At 52.8% G+C, this 14,105-nt stretch overlaps 1 protein-coding gene across 3 annotated transcripts in view; it reads left to right on the plus strand.

Moving 5' to 3' along the window:
• Positions 1 to 6,650: 6,650 nt before the first annotated feature.
• The window catches only part of gpsm1 (G-protein signaling modulator 1), a 70,237-nt gene continuing 62,782 nt past the window's right edge, over positions 6,651 to 14,105 (plus strand). The window contains exons 1-2 of one of the 3 annotated variants that reach the window (XM_031906851.1): positions 6,651 to 6,835; positions 7,594 to 7,721. In XM_031906851.1, the coding sequence (XP_031762711.1) occupies positions 7,663 to 7,721 (59 nt within the window). In that variant the 5' untranslated portion in view covers positions 6,651 to 6,835; positions 7,594 to 7,662. 3 annotated transcript variants of the gene reach the window in all.

A 14,105-nucleotide genomic window follows, 5' to 3' on the forward strand; every position in this document is an offset into this window, starting at 1 on the left:
GAAGGCAGGAGCTGGGTTCAGTATAAGGCTTATACATGGAAGGCAGGAGCTGGGTTCAGTATAAGGCTGATTCATGGAAGGCAGGAGCTGGGTTTAATATAAGGCTGATACAGAAGGCAGGAGCTGGGCTCAGTATAAGGCTTATACATGGAAGGCAGGAGCTGGGCTCAGTATAAGGCTGATACATGGAAGGCAGGAGCTGGGTTCAGTATAAGGCTGATAAATGGAAGGCAGGAGCTGGGTTTAATATAAGGCTGATACAGAAGGCAGTAGCTGGGCTCATTATAAGGCTGATACATGGAAGGCAGGAGCTGGGTTCAGTATAAGGCTGATACATGGAAGGCAGGAGCTGGGCTCAGTATAAGGCTGATACATGGAAGGCAGGAGCTGGGTTCAGTATAAGGCTGATACATGGAAGGCAGGAGCTGGGTTCAGTATAAGGCTGATAATGGAAGGCAGGAGCTGGGTTTAATATAAGGCTGATACAGAAGGCAGTAGCTGGGCTCAGTATAAGGCTGATACATGGAAGGCAGGAGCTGGGTTCAGTATAAGGCTGATACATGGAAGGCAGGAGCTGGGCTCAGTAATAAGGCTGATACATGGAAGGCAGGAGCTGGGTTCAGTATAAGGCTGATACATGGAAGGCAGGAGCTGGGCTCAGTATAAGGCTGATACATGGAAGGCAGGAGCTGGGCTCAGTATAAGGCTGATACATGGAAGGCAGGAGCTGGGCTCAGTATAAGGCTGATACATGGAAGGCAGGAGCTGGGCTCAGTATAAGACTGATACATGGAAGGCAGGAGCTGGGCTCAGTATAAGGCTGATACATGGAAGGCAGGAGCTGGGCTCAGTATAAGACTGATACATGGAAGGCAGGAGCTGGGCTCAGTATAAGGCTGATACATGGAAGGCAGGAGCTGGGCTCAGTATAAGGCTGATACATGGAAGGCAGGAGCTGGGCTCAGTATAAGGCTGATACATGGAAGGCAGGAGCTGGGCTCAGTATAAGGCTGATACATGGAAGGCAGGAGCTGGGCTCAGTATAAGACTGATACATGGAAGGCAGGAGCTGGGCTCAGTATAAGGCTGATACATGGAAGGCAGGAGCTGGGCTCAGTATAAGGCTCCACTAAAGGCAGTTGCTAAAGATTGGGGCAAATGAATAGAAGTAGAAAAGGAGAGGAGAAGCTACAGGTACAGGCGTTACCGTTCGATCTCCCCCCGCAGGGCCCGGTTATTACTGACCTACTGTACCGCTGGGTGGGAGGCAGGACCGGAGCTCTCACTGCAGAGGGAAATGTGCAGCGCTTCTACCTGGGACACCTGCCCGCCCTCTGATTGGCCCACACATGCGCCTGCGCCCTACAGCCCCTCCCCTGCTGAGCAGCCAGGTACTGCGGGAACTGTGGCGGGAAAGGAGCGGTGCGACCCACATGTACTGCCGGGAGTTGTATTGTACCGCCCCCTAACGGTACAGCCAGGTACCCCTCTGTGTGTGTGTGTGTGTGTAGGGGGTATTTCATTTATTCCCCTAGTGCTCAGGGCACAGTACAGTTCATATTAATGTTATCATCTAAGCATTATTGTGTGCCCAGAACATTCCTTCTCAGTATATTTGTATTTATACATATGGGTAGGAGGTGCCATAGTGTTTCCCTTAGACAGTACAGTATGGGGGTACAGCTTATTGTGTGCCCAGAACATTCCTTCTCTGTATATTTGTATTTATACATATGGGAGGGAGGTGCCATAGTGTTTCCCTTAGACAGTACAGTATGGGGGTACAGCTTATTGTGTGCCCAGAACATTCCTTCTCTGTATATTTGTATTTATACATATGGGTAGGGGGTGCCATAGTGTTTCCCTTAGACAGTACAGTATGGGGGTACAGCTTATTGTGTGCCCAGAACATTCCTTCTCTGTATATTTGTATTTATACAAATGGGTAGGGGGTGCCATAGTGTTTCCCTTAGACAGTACAGTATGGGGGTACAGCTTATTGTGTGCCCAGAACATTCCTTCTCTGTATATTTGTATTTATACATATGGGAGGGAGGTGCCATAGTGTTTCCCTTAGACAGTACAGTATGGGGGTACAGCTTATTGTGTGCCCAGAACATTCCTTCTCTGTATATTTGTATTTATACATATGGGAGGGAGGTGCCATAGTGTTTCCCTTAGACAGTACAGTATGGGGGTACAGCTTATTGTGTGCCCAGAACATTCCTTCTCTGTATATTTGTATTTATACATATGGGAGGGAGGTGCCATAGTGTTTCCCTTAGACAGTACAGTATGGGGGTACAGCTTATTGTGTGCCCAGAACATTCCTTCTCTGTATATTTGTATTTATACATATGGGTAGGAGGTGCCATAGTGTTTCCCTTAGACAGTACAGTATGGGGGTACAGCTTATTGTGTGCCCAGAACATTCCTTCTCTGTATATTTGTATTTATACATATGGGTAGGGGGTGCCATAGTGTTTCCCGTAGACAGTACAGTATGGGGGTACAGCTTATTGTGTGCCCAGAACATTCCTTCTCTGTATATTTGTATTTATACATATGGGTAGGAGGTGCCATAGTGTTTCCCTTAGACAGTACAGTATGGGGGTACAGCTTATTGTGTGCCCAGAACATTCCTTCTCTGTATATTTGTATTTATACATATGGGTAGGGGGTGCCATAGTGTTTCCCTTAGACAGTACAGTATGGGGGTACAGCTTATTGTGTGCCCAGAACATTCCTTCTCTGTATATTTGTATTTATACATATGGGAGGGAGGTGCCATAGTGTTTCCCTTAGACAGTACAGTATGGGGGTACAGCTTATTGTGTGCCCAGAACATTCCTTCTCTGTATATTTGTATTTATACATATGGGTAGGAGGTGCCATAGTGTTTCCCTTAGACAGTACAGTATGGGTGTACAGCTTATTGTGTGCCCAGAACATTCCTTCTCTGTATATTTGTATTTATACATATGGGTAGGAGGTGCCATAGTGTTTCCCTTAGACAGTACAGTATGGGGGTACAGCTTATTGTGTGCCCAGAACATTCCTTCTCTGTATATTTGTATTTATACATATGGGTAGGGGGTGCCATAGTGTTTCCCTTAGACAGTACAGTATGGGGGTACAGCTTATTGTGTGCCCAGAACATTCCTTCTCTGTATATTTGTATTTATACATATGGGTAGGAGGTGCCATAGTGTTTCCCTTAGACAGTACAGTATGGGGGTACAGCTTATTGTGTGCCCAGAACATTCCTTCTCTGTATATCTGTATTTATACATATGGGTAGGAGGTGCCATAGTGTTTCCCTTAGACAGTACAGTATGGGGGTACAGCTTATTGTGTGCCCAGAACATTCCTTCTCTGTATATTTGTATTTATACATATGGGAGGGAGGTGCCATAGTGTTTCCCTTAGACCCTGGGGTACAGAGCTGAAAATCACTTATAAAAATACAATATACCTTCTGGGACATAATGCCCTATAGCTCTTTAATGACATCAACTCCTAACACCCTTCAACCTATATTAAGAATTAAATTATGCGGGAGTTGTAGTTCAGCAACATCAAGGTTACCCAACAGGGCTCTGTAGAAATGAGAGCAATACTTGCCTGACCTGTGTACAAATAGAAACTGTAATTACAACAGCAGACAGCAGAGGGAGCAGTCACACCATTGTACAGTTACTGTGTCTCACACAGCCCAGAACAGTTCCTACATAGTAAGTACCAGGCAGTACCACATGGATACGACCCAGTACCAACAGGCTTATGTCACAGCCTGAGCCGTGTTCTACCCGTGTCCAACTGTGTGTATGGGTTCTGGGCTCTAATATCCTTATCATTTACAGTAGGGGGTACATTATCCCTTATAATACATGAGTGATACTCAGAGTTCCCTGTATAACCCAGCCTGCAGCCTTGTGCCTTTATATGGGGGGCACAGAACCCCTCAGTGACTGCTAATATCCTTATCATTTACAGTAGGGGGTACATTATCCCTTATAATACATGAGTGATACTCAGAGTTCCCTGTATAACTCAGCCTGCAGCCTTGTGCCTTTATATGGGCACAGAACCCCTCAGTGACTGCTAATATCCTTATCATTTACAGTAGGGGGTACATTATCCCTTATAATACATGAGTGATACTCACAGTTCCCTGTATAACTCAGCCTGCAGCCTTGTGCCTTTATATGGGCACAGAACCCCTCAGTGACTGCTAATATCCTTATCATTTACAGTAGGGGGTACATTATCCCTTATAATACATGAGTGATACTCAGAGTTCCCTGTATAACTCAGCCTGCAGCCTTGTGCCTTTATATGGGGGGCACAGAACCCCTCAGTGACTGCTAATATCCTTATCATTTACAGTAGGGGGTACATTATCCCTTATAATACATGAGTGATACTCAGAGTTCCCTGTATAACTCAGCCTGCAGCCTTGTGCCTTTATATGGGGGGCACAGAACCCCTCAGTGACTGCTAATATCCTTATCATTTACAGTAGGGGGTACATTATCCCTTATAATACATGAGTGATACTCAGAGTTCCCTGTATAACCCAGCCTGCAGCCTTGTGCCTTTATATGGGGGGCACAGAACCCCTCAGTGACTGCTAATATCCTTATCATTTACAGTAGGGGGTACATTATCCCTTATAATACATGAGTGATACTCAGAGTTCCCTGTATAACTCAGCCTGCAGCCTTGTGCCTTTATATGGGCACAGAACCCCTCAGTGACTGCTAATATCCTTATCATTTACAGTAGGGGGTACATTATCCCTTATAATACATGAGTGATACTCAGAGTTCCCTGTATAACTCAGCCTGCAGCCTTGTGCCTTTATATGGGGGGCACAGAACCCCTCAGTGACTGCTAATATCCTTATCATTTACAGTAGGGGGTACATTATCCCTTATAATACATGAGTGATACTCAGAGTTCCCTGTATAACTCAGCCTGCAGCCTTGTGCCTTTATATGGGGGGCACAGAACCCCTCAGTGACTGCTAATATCCTTATCATTTACAGTAGGGGGTACATTATCCCTTATAATACATGAGTGATACTCAGAGTTCCCTGTAACTGCGTGCCATCGCAAAGGCCCCCATACCCACCCAGCTCTGTGTCCCCCCGCAGTCTCCCCTGTGTGTCCCCCCCATACCCACCCAGCTCCGTGTCCCCCCCATACCCACCCAGCTCCGTGTCCCCCCCATACCCACCCAGCTCCGTGTCCCCCCCATACCCACCCAGCTCCGTGTCCCCTCCATACCCACCCAGCTCCGTGTCCCCCCCATACCCACCTAGCTCCGTGTCCCCTCCATACCCACCCAGCTCCGTGTCCCCCCGCAGTCTCCCCTGTGTGTCCCCCCCATACCCACCCAGCTCCGTGTCCCCCCATACCCAACCAGCTCCGTGTCCCCCCATACCCACCCAGCTCCGTGTCCCCCCCATACCCACCCAGCTCCGTGTCCCCCCGCAGTCTCCCCTGTGTGTCCCCCCCATACCCACCCAGCTCCGTGTCCCCCCACAGTCTCCCCTGTGTGTCCCCCCATACCCACCCAGCTCCGTGTCCCCCCCATACCCACCCAGCTCCGTGTCCCCTCCATACCCACCCAGCTCCGTGTCCCCCCATACCCACCCAGCTCCGTGTCCCCCCATACCCACCCAGCTCCGTGTCCCCCCGCAGTCTCCCCTGTGTGTCCCCCCATACCCACCCAGCTCTGTGTCCCCCCGCAGTCTCCCCTGTGTGTCCCCCCCATACCCACCCAGCTCCGTGTCCCCCCCATACCCACCCAGCTCCGTGTCCCCCCCATACCCAACCAGCTCCGTGTCCCCCCCATACCCACCCAGCTCCGTGTCCCCCCGCAGTCTCCCCTGTGTGTCCCCCCATACCCACCCAGCTCCGTGTCCCCCCCATACCCACCCAGCTCCGTGTCCCCCCGCAGTCTCCCCTGTGTGTCCGCCCCATACCCACCCAGCTCCGTGTCCCCCCGCAGTCTCCCCTGTGTGTCCCCCCCATACCCACCCAGCTCCGTGTCCCCCCGCAGTCTCCCCTGTGTGTCCCCCCCATACCCACCCAGCTCCGTGTCCCCCCCATACCCACCCAGCTCCGTGTCCCCCCCATACCCACCCAGCTCCGTGTCCCCCCCATACCCACCCAGCTCCGTGTCCCCCCCATACACACCCAGCTCCGTATCCCCCCCATACACACCCAGCTCCGTGTCCCCCCCATACCCACCCAGCTCTGTGTCCCCCTGCAGTCTCCCCTGTGTGGCCACAGCCATTAGGATCAAAGCTCCATATTTTCCCATCACTTATTATGCTTCGTATCGAATGCATGCAGTGCCGCCGACGGAGAGAAGCCGCTTAGCCTTCCCCAGGGCTGCGTTACAGTCAGTGCAGTCTGCAGCAGAACTGTAGGTTAGTAGCTGTGCGACCATGCAGGGAGTGTGTGTATAGAGGTCAAATGGCAACAACTAGCAGCCTGTCATTGGCCCTAGGGCGCCCCCCCCACATGAAGGTGGCCATTAATTACACAATAGTGGCCCCCACGTTGCTTAGAAACCAGCACTAACAGCCCCCCAGTGGGAGCCTCCCATTCCTCTCCAGCGTCTGACCAGTGGTCTGGCAGCTCCAATGTTTGTGCGGTTTCTGACTCCTGAAACAAAGTAGCAAACGTCAGTTCTCCTCCCTGTTTCAGCAGTCGGAACCAGCAGTGCAGCACTACCCTCAGTAACAATTCCATTCATTCCACTTTCAGGCTGAACCTGGGAAGCACCGGCACTTTGTCCTGGGGTCCGGAATATTCCCAGGTAAGCCATTTAACTCTTTCTGGTGAGGCTGTGGGAACAAATAGGATTGGCCGATTATCCCATTAAACCTGGAGCCAATCACACCGCAGGGCTGATAAGTAACAGCGTTAAAGGGACGTTACAGGCATTTATTGTAGTAGTAATAATGGGGCAAACAGGAAGGGGAGGGTTGTTTAGGGTAAGTACCCAGGGGCAGTTAAGGCGGATTTGTATGTATTTCCTTGGACACGGGGCCAGACTCGAAGTCAGGCTTCATGGCAGTATAGATTGCAGTGCAGGCTGCAGCAGGGATCTCATTGGGTTGCTAATTAGCCACGCAGGGTGTGTGGGTGCAGCTGTAGAAATGCTGGGGGGGGGGTGACACCCCCCTGTTGGGAGTTGGTATGACCCGGGCTGTGCTTCCTGCTGATGGCTGCACTGGTCCAGTCTCGGAGGGGTTAAATGGAGGAAGCAGTGCAAGTGTTACAGGGGAGGGGGGAGCTGCTATTGGCTCAGAGCCTGCCTGTGTGCTGCCAGGATAGGGTTAATCCCTGGACCAATGGGCAGGCAATGGGGAAGGGTCACACACAGAAGGAGAGAGAGGAAAGAGACAGAGAGAGCGCTGCTCCCCCCCCCCCTTTAGATTCCCCTGACAATACTCTGAGAGACGTCACAATCAGGGGGAGTGCTCTGGGCGCCTGTAGACTTTATGTGTAACATCACTTCCTAGCTGCCACCGCTGCTACTGCCATCCTCACGCTGGGCTACTATTCCCACAGGGGCTGCACAGCATCCTCACCCCCACCCCCTGGATGTACAGGATCCTCACCCCCAGGCTGTAGCACCCCATGGCTTGCCTGCCCGGCGATGAGCCCCACAACCCGGCAACCAGGAGGCTCTATTCAAGGTATGTGCCTGGGCTGAGGGGGGGGGCAATAAATCTAGTTCCACCCTGGGGCAGGAGGGGGGGGCTGGGTTGTAGAAGTGTGGAAGCATTTGGGGGGGGAGGGGTTTAATCTGCCCCCTAGTCTGTATACAAGGGCAACTGTCATTTATATGGACTGGCCAGTGGGGCAGCAGCTAATTGGTCGGAAGGATGGGCGAAGCCTATTGGGTGCAGCAACTGTTGATTGTCAGACTGATAACAATGGCATGAATGGTACATATGGGGGGGGGTGCACCCCATTACCCCCCACTACCCCCAGCGCGCCCACACGTGTTCATAGATCCTGCAACAGTGGAGCCCACAGGGGATGCTGGGAGTTTGCTCTATAGCTATACTGGGAATGGCAGGCAGATGGTCGGGGTTTATAATGGGGGGGGGGGGGGGTCCCAGAATTCTTGCTGTGTTGTAGCCGGCGCCCCAGGATCTGGCTTTTGGTTGGCTTGTTGCTATGGCTGCCAACTCCATCGACAGTGGATTTTTGCAGTTCAGCCCTTTTCCTTGTTTGACATGCAGGGAGCATCCGAATGCTGCGGGTCGGTGCACCTATGGGTGTATGGGTGCCATAGGGGCTCATTGGCACGTGCCTCACTGCTTCACCTGTGCCGGGGGAACTCTCTAACGTGGCACAAGGGGGCGCCCTATTGGCCTGGACATTGCAAAAGCTAAAGGGATTGGTGGGAAATACCAGGTGCAGCTGTTAAACTACAACTCCCTGCGCCCCCCTATATATATATTATTTAGATATAATAAGGCCTGGAACTGCAGGTATATGGGGTATTCGGGCCCCTGTGGGGCAGCAGTTGGGCAGTGATGTTTTTACAGCAGTGCAGTAAATGGAGCCGGTATTGCCCTGCCTGGGGCATTATTCATGGGTGTCCTTTACAGGGAGTCATCCTCTTGTATTATGATTAAGGTTCCTAAATTGTGGGGCCCAAAGCAGTCCTGGGGTGGAAATTAAAGGACAAGTAAACCAACAAAATGTTTAGTTGGAAACCGCCAACCTTTTCCCCACTTTGCCGTAAAGCGTGGCAGCACCATGTGTTCCCGTGCTCCTAGGTGCCCAATGCAGTGGGTTTTGGCACCCCTGGTGGGGTACAGTGGGAACTGCAGTCTGGGGCACAGTGGCAGAGGTCGGCCCCGAGATGGAAAAGCGCAATATATGGGTCAAAAAAGGGGTGGGGCTTTGGGTAGGTTTGGGCAGTGGGTGGGGTTTTGGCATAATTGGGGAGTGGCTGGTGTGGATCAGGGGCGTGGCTGTGCATGGGGTATTTTTTCATTGGGGCCCATGATTAATCAATAGACACATTCAGCAGCCCCGCCCCTTCCTCACTTTGGGGTAATGTGGTTATTGTGAGCTGGTCGGTAGTGGCTACAGGAAGCCCAGAGGTGTGTCTGTCATGCCCCCCCGTCTGGCTGCCTCATGTTGCCCCTCAGTGCACTGATCCAATGTGCTGTGACTGCCGCTTATACCCTGGGCTTGGCCTCACTCCTTGCTTTCCAGCCTGTTGCACAGCATTAACCCCCGACTGGAGTGACAATGGTTATCCAATCCCTGCTGAGCGCTGCATGTCCCACTCCCGATCCCTCGGCCCTATCTCCCCTCACACACCCAGGTATTCACCCCTAGTGCCTGTATTGGTACTCACAGCTGGCCTATAGAGTGTAGGGAAGGGATCAGCTATACAGCGCCCCCTAATGGTTCCAGAGGCTGGAGGAGCCACTTCAAAAGCATCACCTGGGGGCACAGTATACATTGGTACTGCCCTTCTAGCTTCTTGTTAGGGATTATAACACAGTAGGAGGTCTATGGGCTGAATGTCATTGTTACCATTTGAACCCTTTTCTGCAGATTGGCTAATGGCTGGGCAGATTGGCTAATGGCTGGGCAGATTGGCTAATGGCTGGGCAGATTGGCTAATGGCTGGGCAGACTGGCTAATGGCTGGGCAGATTGGCTAATGGCTGGGCAGATTGACTAATGGCTGGGCAGATTGGCTAATGGCTGGGCAGACTGGCTAATGGCTGGGCAGATTGGCTAATGGCTGGGCAGATTGACTAATTGCTGGGCAGATTGGCTAATGGCTGGGCAGATTGGCTAATGACTGGGCAGATTGGCTAATGACTGGACAGACTGGCTAATGGCTGGACAGACTGGCTAATGGCTGGACAGACTGGCTAATGGCTGGGCAGACTGGCTAATGACGGGGCAGACTGGCTAATGGCTGGGCAGACTGGCTAATGGCTGGGCAGACTGGCTAATGACGGGGCAGACTGGCTAATGGCTGGGCAGACTGGCTAATGACGGGGCAGACTGGCTAATGGCTGGGCAGACTGGCTAATGACGGGGCAGACTGGCTAATGACGGGGCAGACTGGCTAATGACGGGGCAGACTGGCTAATGACGGGGCAGACTGGCTAATGGCTGGGCAGACTGGCTAATGGCTGGGCAGACTGGCTAATGGCTGGGCAGACTGGCTAATGACGGGGCAGACTGGCTAATGGCTGGGCAGACTGGCTAATGACGGGGCAGACTGGCTAATGGCTGGGCAGACTGGCTAATGACGGGGCAGACTGGCTAATGACGGGGCAGACTGGCTAATGACGGGGCAGACTGGCTAATGACGGGGCAGACTGGCTAATGGCTGGGCAGACTGGCTAATGACGGGGCAGACTGGCTCATGACGGGGCAGACTGGCTCATGACGGGGCAGACTGGCTCATGACGGGGCAGACTGGCTCATGACGGGGCAGATTGGCTAAAGGATCCTGTGGCCCCATAGTGGCGCTGGTGGGCTGGGCTGTCTGTGCATTGGAACCTTCTAGAAACTGATCCTGTTAATTCCCTTCTTCCTTCTTGTTGTAAAGTCGACGAACCCACAAATCCTTCCCCAGCGCGGCGCTCGGCTAAATATACCCTGCCCGAACCCACAGCCTGGTATTTAGGGAGAATGCAGCAAATTATAGGCCTTTGGGTACAATCGCTCATTCCTTGCGCCGGGGCAACCGCCCAAACCCCCCCAGTCCCCCCCACCCCCCCCCGCCTGGCCTCAGCACCGCTGGTTTGGGTTACACAGGGCGGGCAGGAACATCTAAGGGCTGGAATGCTCTGGGCACAGACATTTTTGAGGTCATTTGTGCACATTTGATCATTTACTATAAAACAGGGGAATAAAATGTCATCCTGGCAACGTAAGGTCGGGGGGCAGAGCCCCAAGAACCCCGGGGTGTCTGACCTGGAATGGGGGGTGGCATTAAAGGGGCGGTTTACCTTTTAAAATGTTCTAGAATGGCCCATTCTAAGCAACTTTTCAATTGGTCTTCAGTTTATGAATTATTTGCCATCTTCTGACTCTTTCCAACTTCCAAATGGGGGTCACTGACCCCGGCAACCACAACCTATTGCTCTGTGAGGCTCCAGCCCCTCCCCTATTCATATATCATGTCGTTCATTCAAGCCCCTCCCTGGTTGCTAAGTTATTTTGGACCCTAGCAACCAGATAGCTGCAGAAACTCCAAACTGGAGAGCTGCTGAACGATATAAAATGAAGACCAATTGCAAATTGTCTCAGAATATCACTCTCCATTGGGGGCTTAGTGCATCCCTTGCTGCCTGTTTTCTCCCGACTGGCATCTGTTTCCTTGGCACACAGTGGAGTTGTGACTGGGATACACTCGAGTGAACCGCTAGTGACGATGCGGGGGGGCGGGCACCGTGCCAGTGTGGGCTGTCGGGGAATCACTACCAGCTTGGTTTCCCTTATTAAATGCCTGGCACCTTTGATTTCTGGGAATGTTACACTTAATAACTGGGGGGGGTCTGAGAGACTTTTTCTCCCCCCGAAATCATGGCAGTGCCCACCTTAGGATTCCACCAACCCAGGAAAGAAATAACCCCCCTGTGTTTCTGTGCTGTCTGCAGACTTTTCCCTGGATGGAATCGAACCCATGATCTCAGCGCTGGAGTCCTGGGTTCAATTCCATCCATGGAGAAGTCAGCATGGAGTTAATATGTTCTGTGTGGGCTTCTCCCTAAAGGTTACGCCAATGTCTCCTCTGTGCAGAAGCCTAACCCCCCTGGTAATTAAACCGGTTATTAATGGATTTGCCCTTGGGGTATGTGTCCTATTGGGTGGTTCTGGCATGTAATGAGTCAATGAGGATTGAGATAATCTGCTGGTCGCCCTCCGGCACAGGTAGGGTTCCCTGTACGAGCTCGTTATTCCCAGTTGTGCCCCCGCCAATAGGGTGCCCTGTGCCAGTGAGGGCGGGGCATTGATTCAAATCAGCCGCCAAAATCAGAGGTTGGGTGCCGGGATGCCCGCGATACGCACCTGTGGGGGCTTCAAGCGCTTGAAATGGTTGTCGTGGTGTTTTACCCCAGCAACAGAGCCAAGCTTCCCAGTAAGGTAAGAGCTGCCAGTGCCCGGTCCCATGGGTGCCCAGTAATCTGTACCCGGAACTCACTGAGTAGCTCGGTGCCCAGTCCCATAGGTGCCCAGTAATCTGTACCCGGAACTCACTGAGTAGCTCGGTGCCCGGTCCCATGGGTGCCCAGTAATCTGTACCCGGAACTCACTGAGTAGCTCGGTGCTGGTCCCATAGGTGCCCAGTAATCTGTACCCGGAACTCACTGAGTAGCTCGGTGCCCAGTCCCATAGGTGCCCAGTAATCTGTACCCGGAACTCACTGAGTAGCTCGGTGCCCGGTCCCATAGGTGCCCAGTAATCTGTACCCGGAACTCACTGAGTAGCTCGGTGCCCGGTCCCATAGGTGCCCAGTAATCTGTACCCAGAACTCACTGAGTAGCTCGGTGCCCAGTCCCATAGGTGCCCAGTAATCTGTACCCAGAACTCACTGAGTAGCTCGGTGCCCAGTCCCATAGGTGCCCAGTAATCTGTACCCGGAACTCACTGAGTAGCTAGGTGCCCAGTCCCATAGGTGCCCAGTAATCTGTGCCCCAGAACTCACTGAGAAGCTTGGTTCCCGGTCCCATAGGTGCCCAGTAATCTGTACCCGGAACTCACTGAGTAGCTCGGTGCCCGGTCCCATAGGTGCCCAGTAATCTGTACCCGGAACTCACTGAGTAGCTCGGTGCCCGGTCCCATAGGTACCCAGTAATCTGTACCCAGAACTCACTGAGTAGCTCGGTGCCCAGTCCCATAGGTGCCCAGTAATCTGTACCCGGAACTCACTGAGTAGCTCGGTGCCCGGTCCCATAGGTGCCCAGTAATCTGTACCCAGAACTCACTGAGTAGCTCGGTGCCCAGTCCCATAGGTGCCCAGTAATCTGTGCCCCAGAACTCACTGAGAAGCTTGGTTCCCGGTCCCATAGGTGCCCAGTAATCTGTACCCGGAACTCACTGAGTAGCTCGGTGCCCGGTCCCATAGGTGCCCAGTAATCTGTACCCGGAACTCACTGAGTAGCTCAGTGCCCAGTAATCTGTACCCGGAACTCACTGAGTAGCTCGGTGCCCGGTCCCATAGGTGCCCAGTAATCTGTACCCGGAACTCACTGAGTAGCTCGGTGCCGGTCCCATAGGTGCCCAGTAATCTATACCCGGAACTCACTGAGTAGCTTGGTGCCCGGTCCCATAGGTGCCCAGTAATCTGTACCCGGAACTCACTGAGTAGCTCGGTGCCCGGTCCCATAGGTGCCCAGTAATCTGTACCCGGAACTCACTGAGAAGCTTGGTGCCCGGTCCCATAGGTGCCCAGTAATCTGTACCCGGAACTCACTGAGTAGCTCGGTGCCCGGTCCCATAGGTGCCCAGTAATCTGTACCCGGAACTCACTGAGTAGCTCAGTGCCCAGTAATCTGTACCCGGAACTCACTGAGTAGCTCGGTGCCCGGTCCCATAGGTGCCCAGTAATCTGTACCCGGAACTCACTGAGTAGCTCGGTGCCGGTCCCATAGGTGCCCAGTAATCTATACCCGGAACTCACTGAGTAGCTTGGTGCCCGGTCCCATAGGTGCCCAGTAATCTGTACCCGGAACTCACTGAGTAGCTCGGTGCCCGGTCCCATAGGTGCCCAGTAATCTGTACCCGGAACTCACTGAGTAGCTTGGTGCCCGGTCCCATAGGTGCCCAGTAATCTGTACCCGGAACTCACTGAGTATCTCGGTGCCCGGTCCCATAGGTACCCAGTAATCTGTACCCGGAACTCACTGAGTAGCTCGGTGCCCAGTCCCATAGGTGCCCAGTAATCTGTGCCCCAGAACTCACTGAGAAGCTTGGTTCCCGGTCCCATAGGTGCCCAGTAATCTGTACCCGGAACTCACTGAGTAGCTTGGTGCCCGGTCCCATAGGTGCCCAGTAATCTGTACCCGGAACTCACTGAGTAGCTCG

The sequence above is a fragment of the Xenopus tropicalis genome, chromosome 8, assembly GCF_000004195.4.
Source record: "Xenopus tropicalis strain Nigerian chromosome 8, UCB_Xtro_10.0, whole genome shotgun sequence".
Taxonomy (NCBI): domain Eukaryota; kingdom Metazoa; phylum Chordata; class Amphibia; order Anura; family Pipidae; genus Xenopus; species Xenopus tropicalis.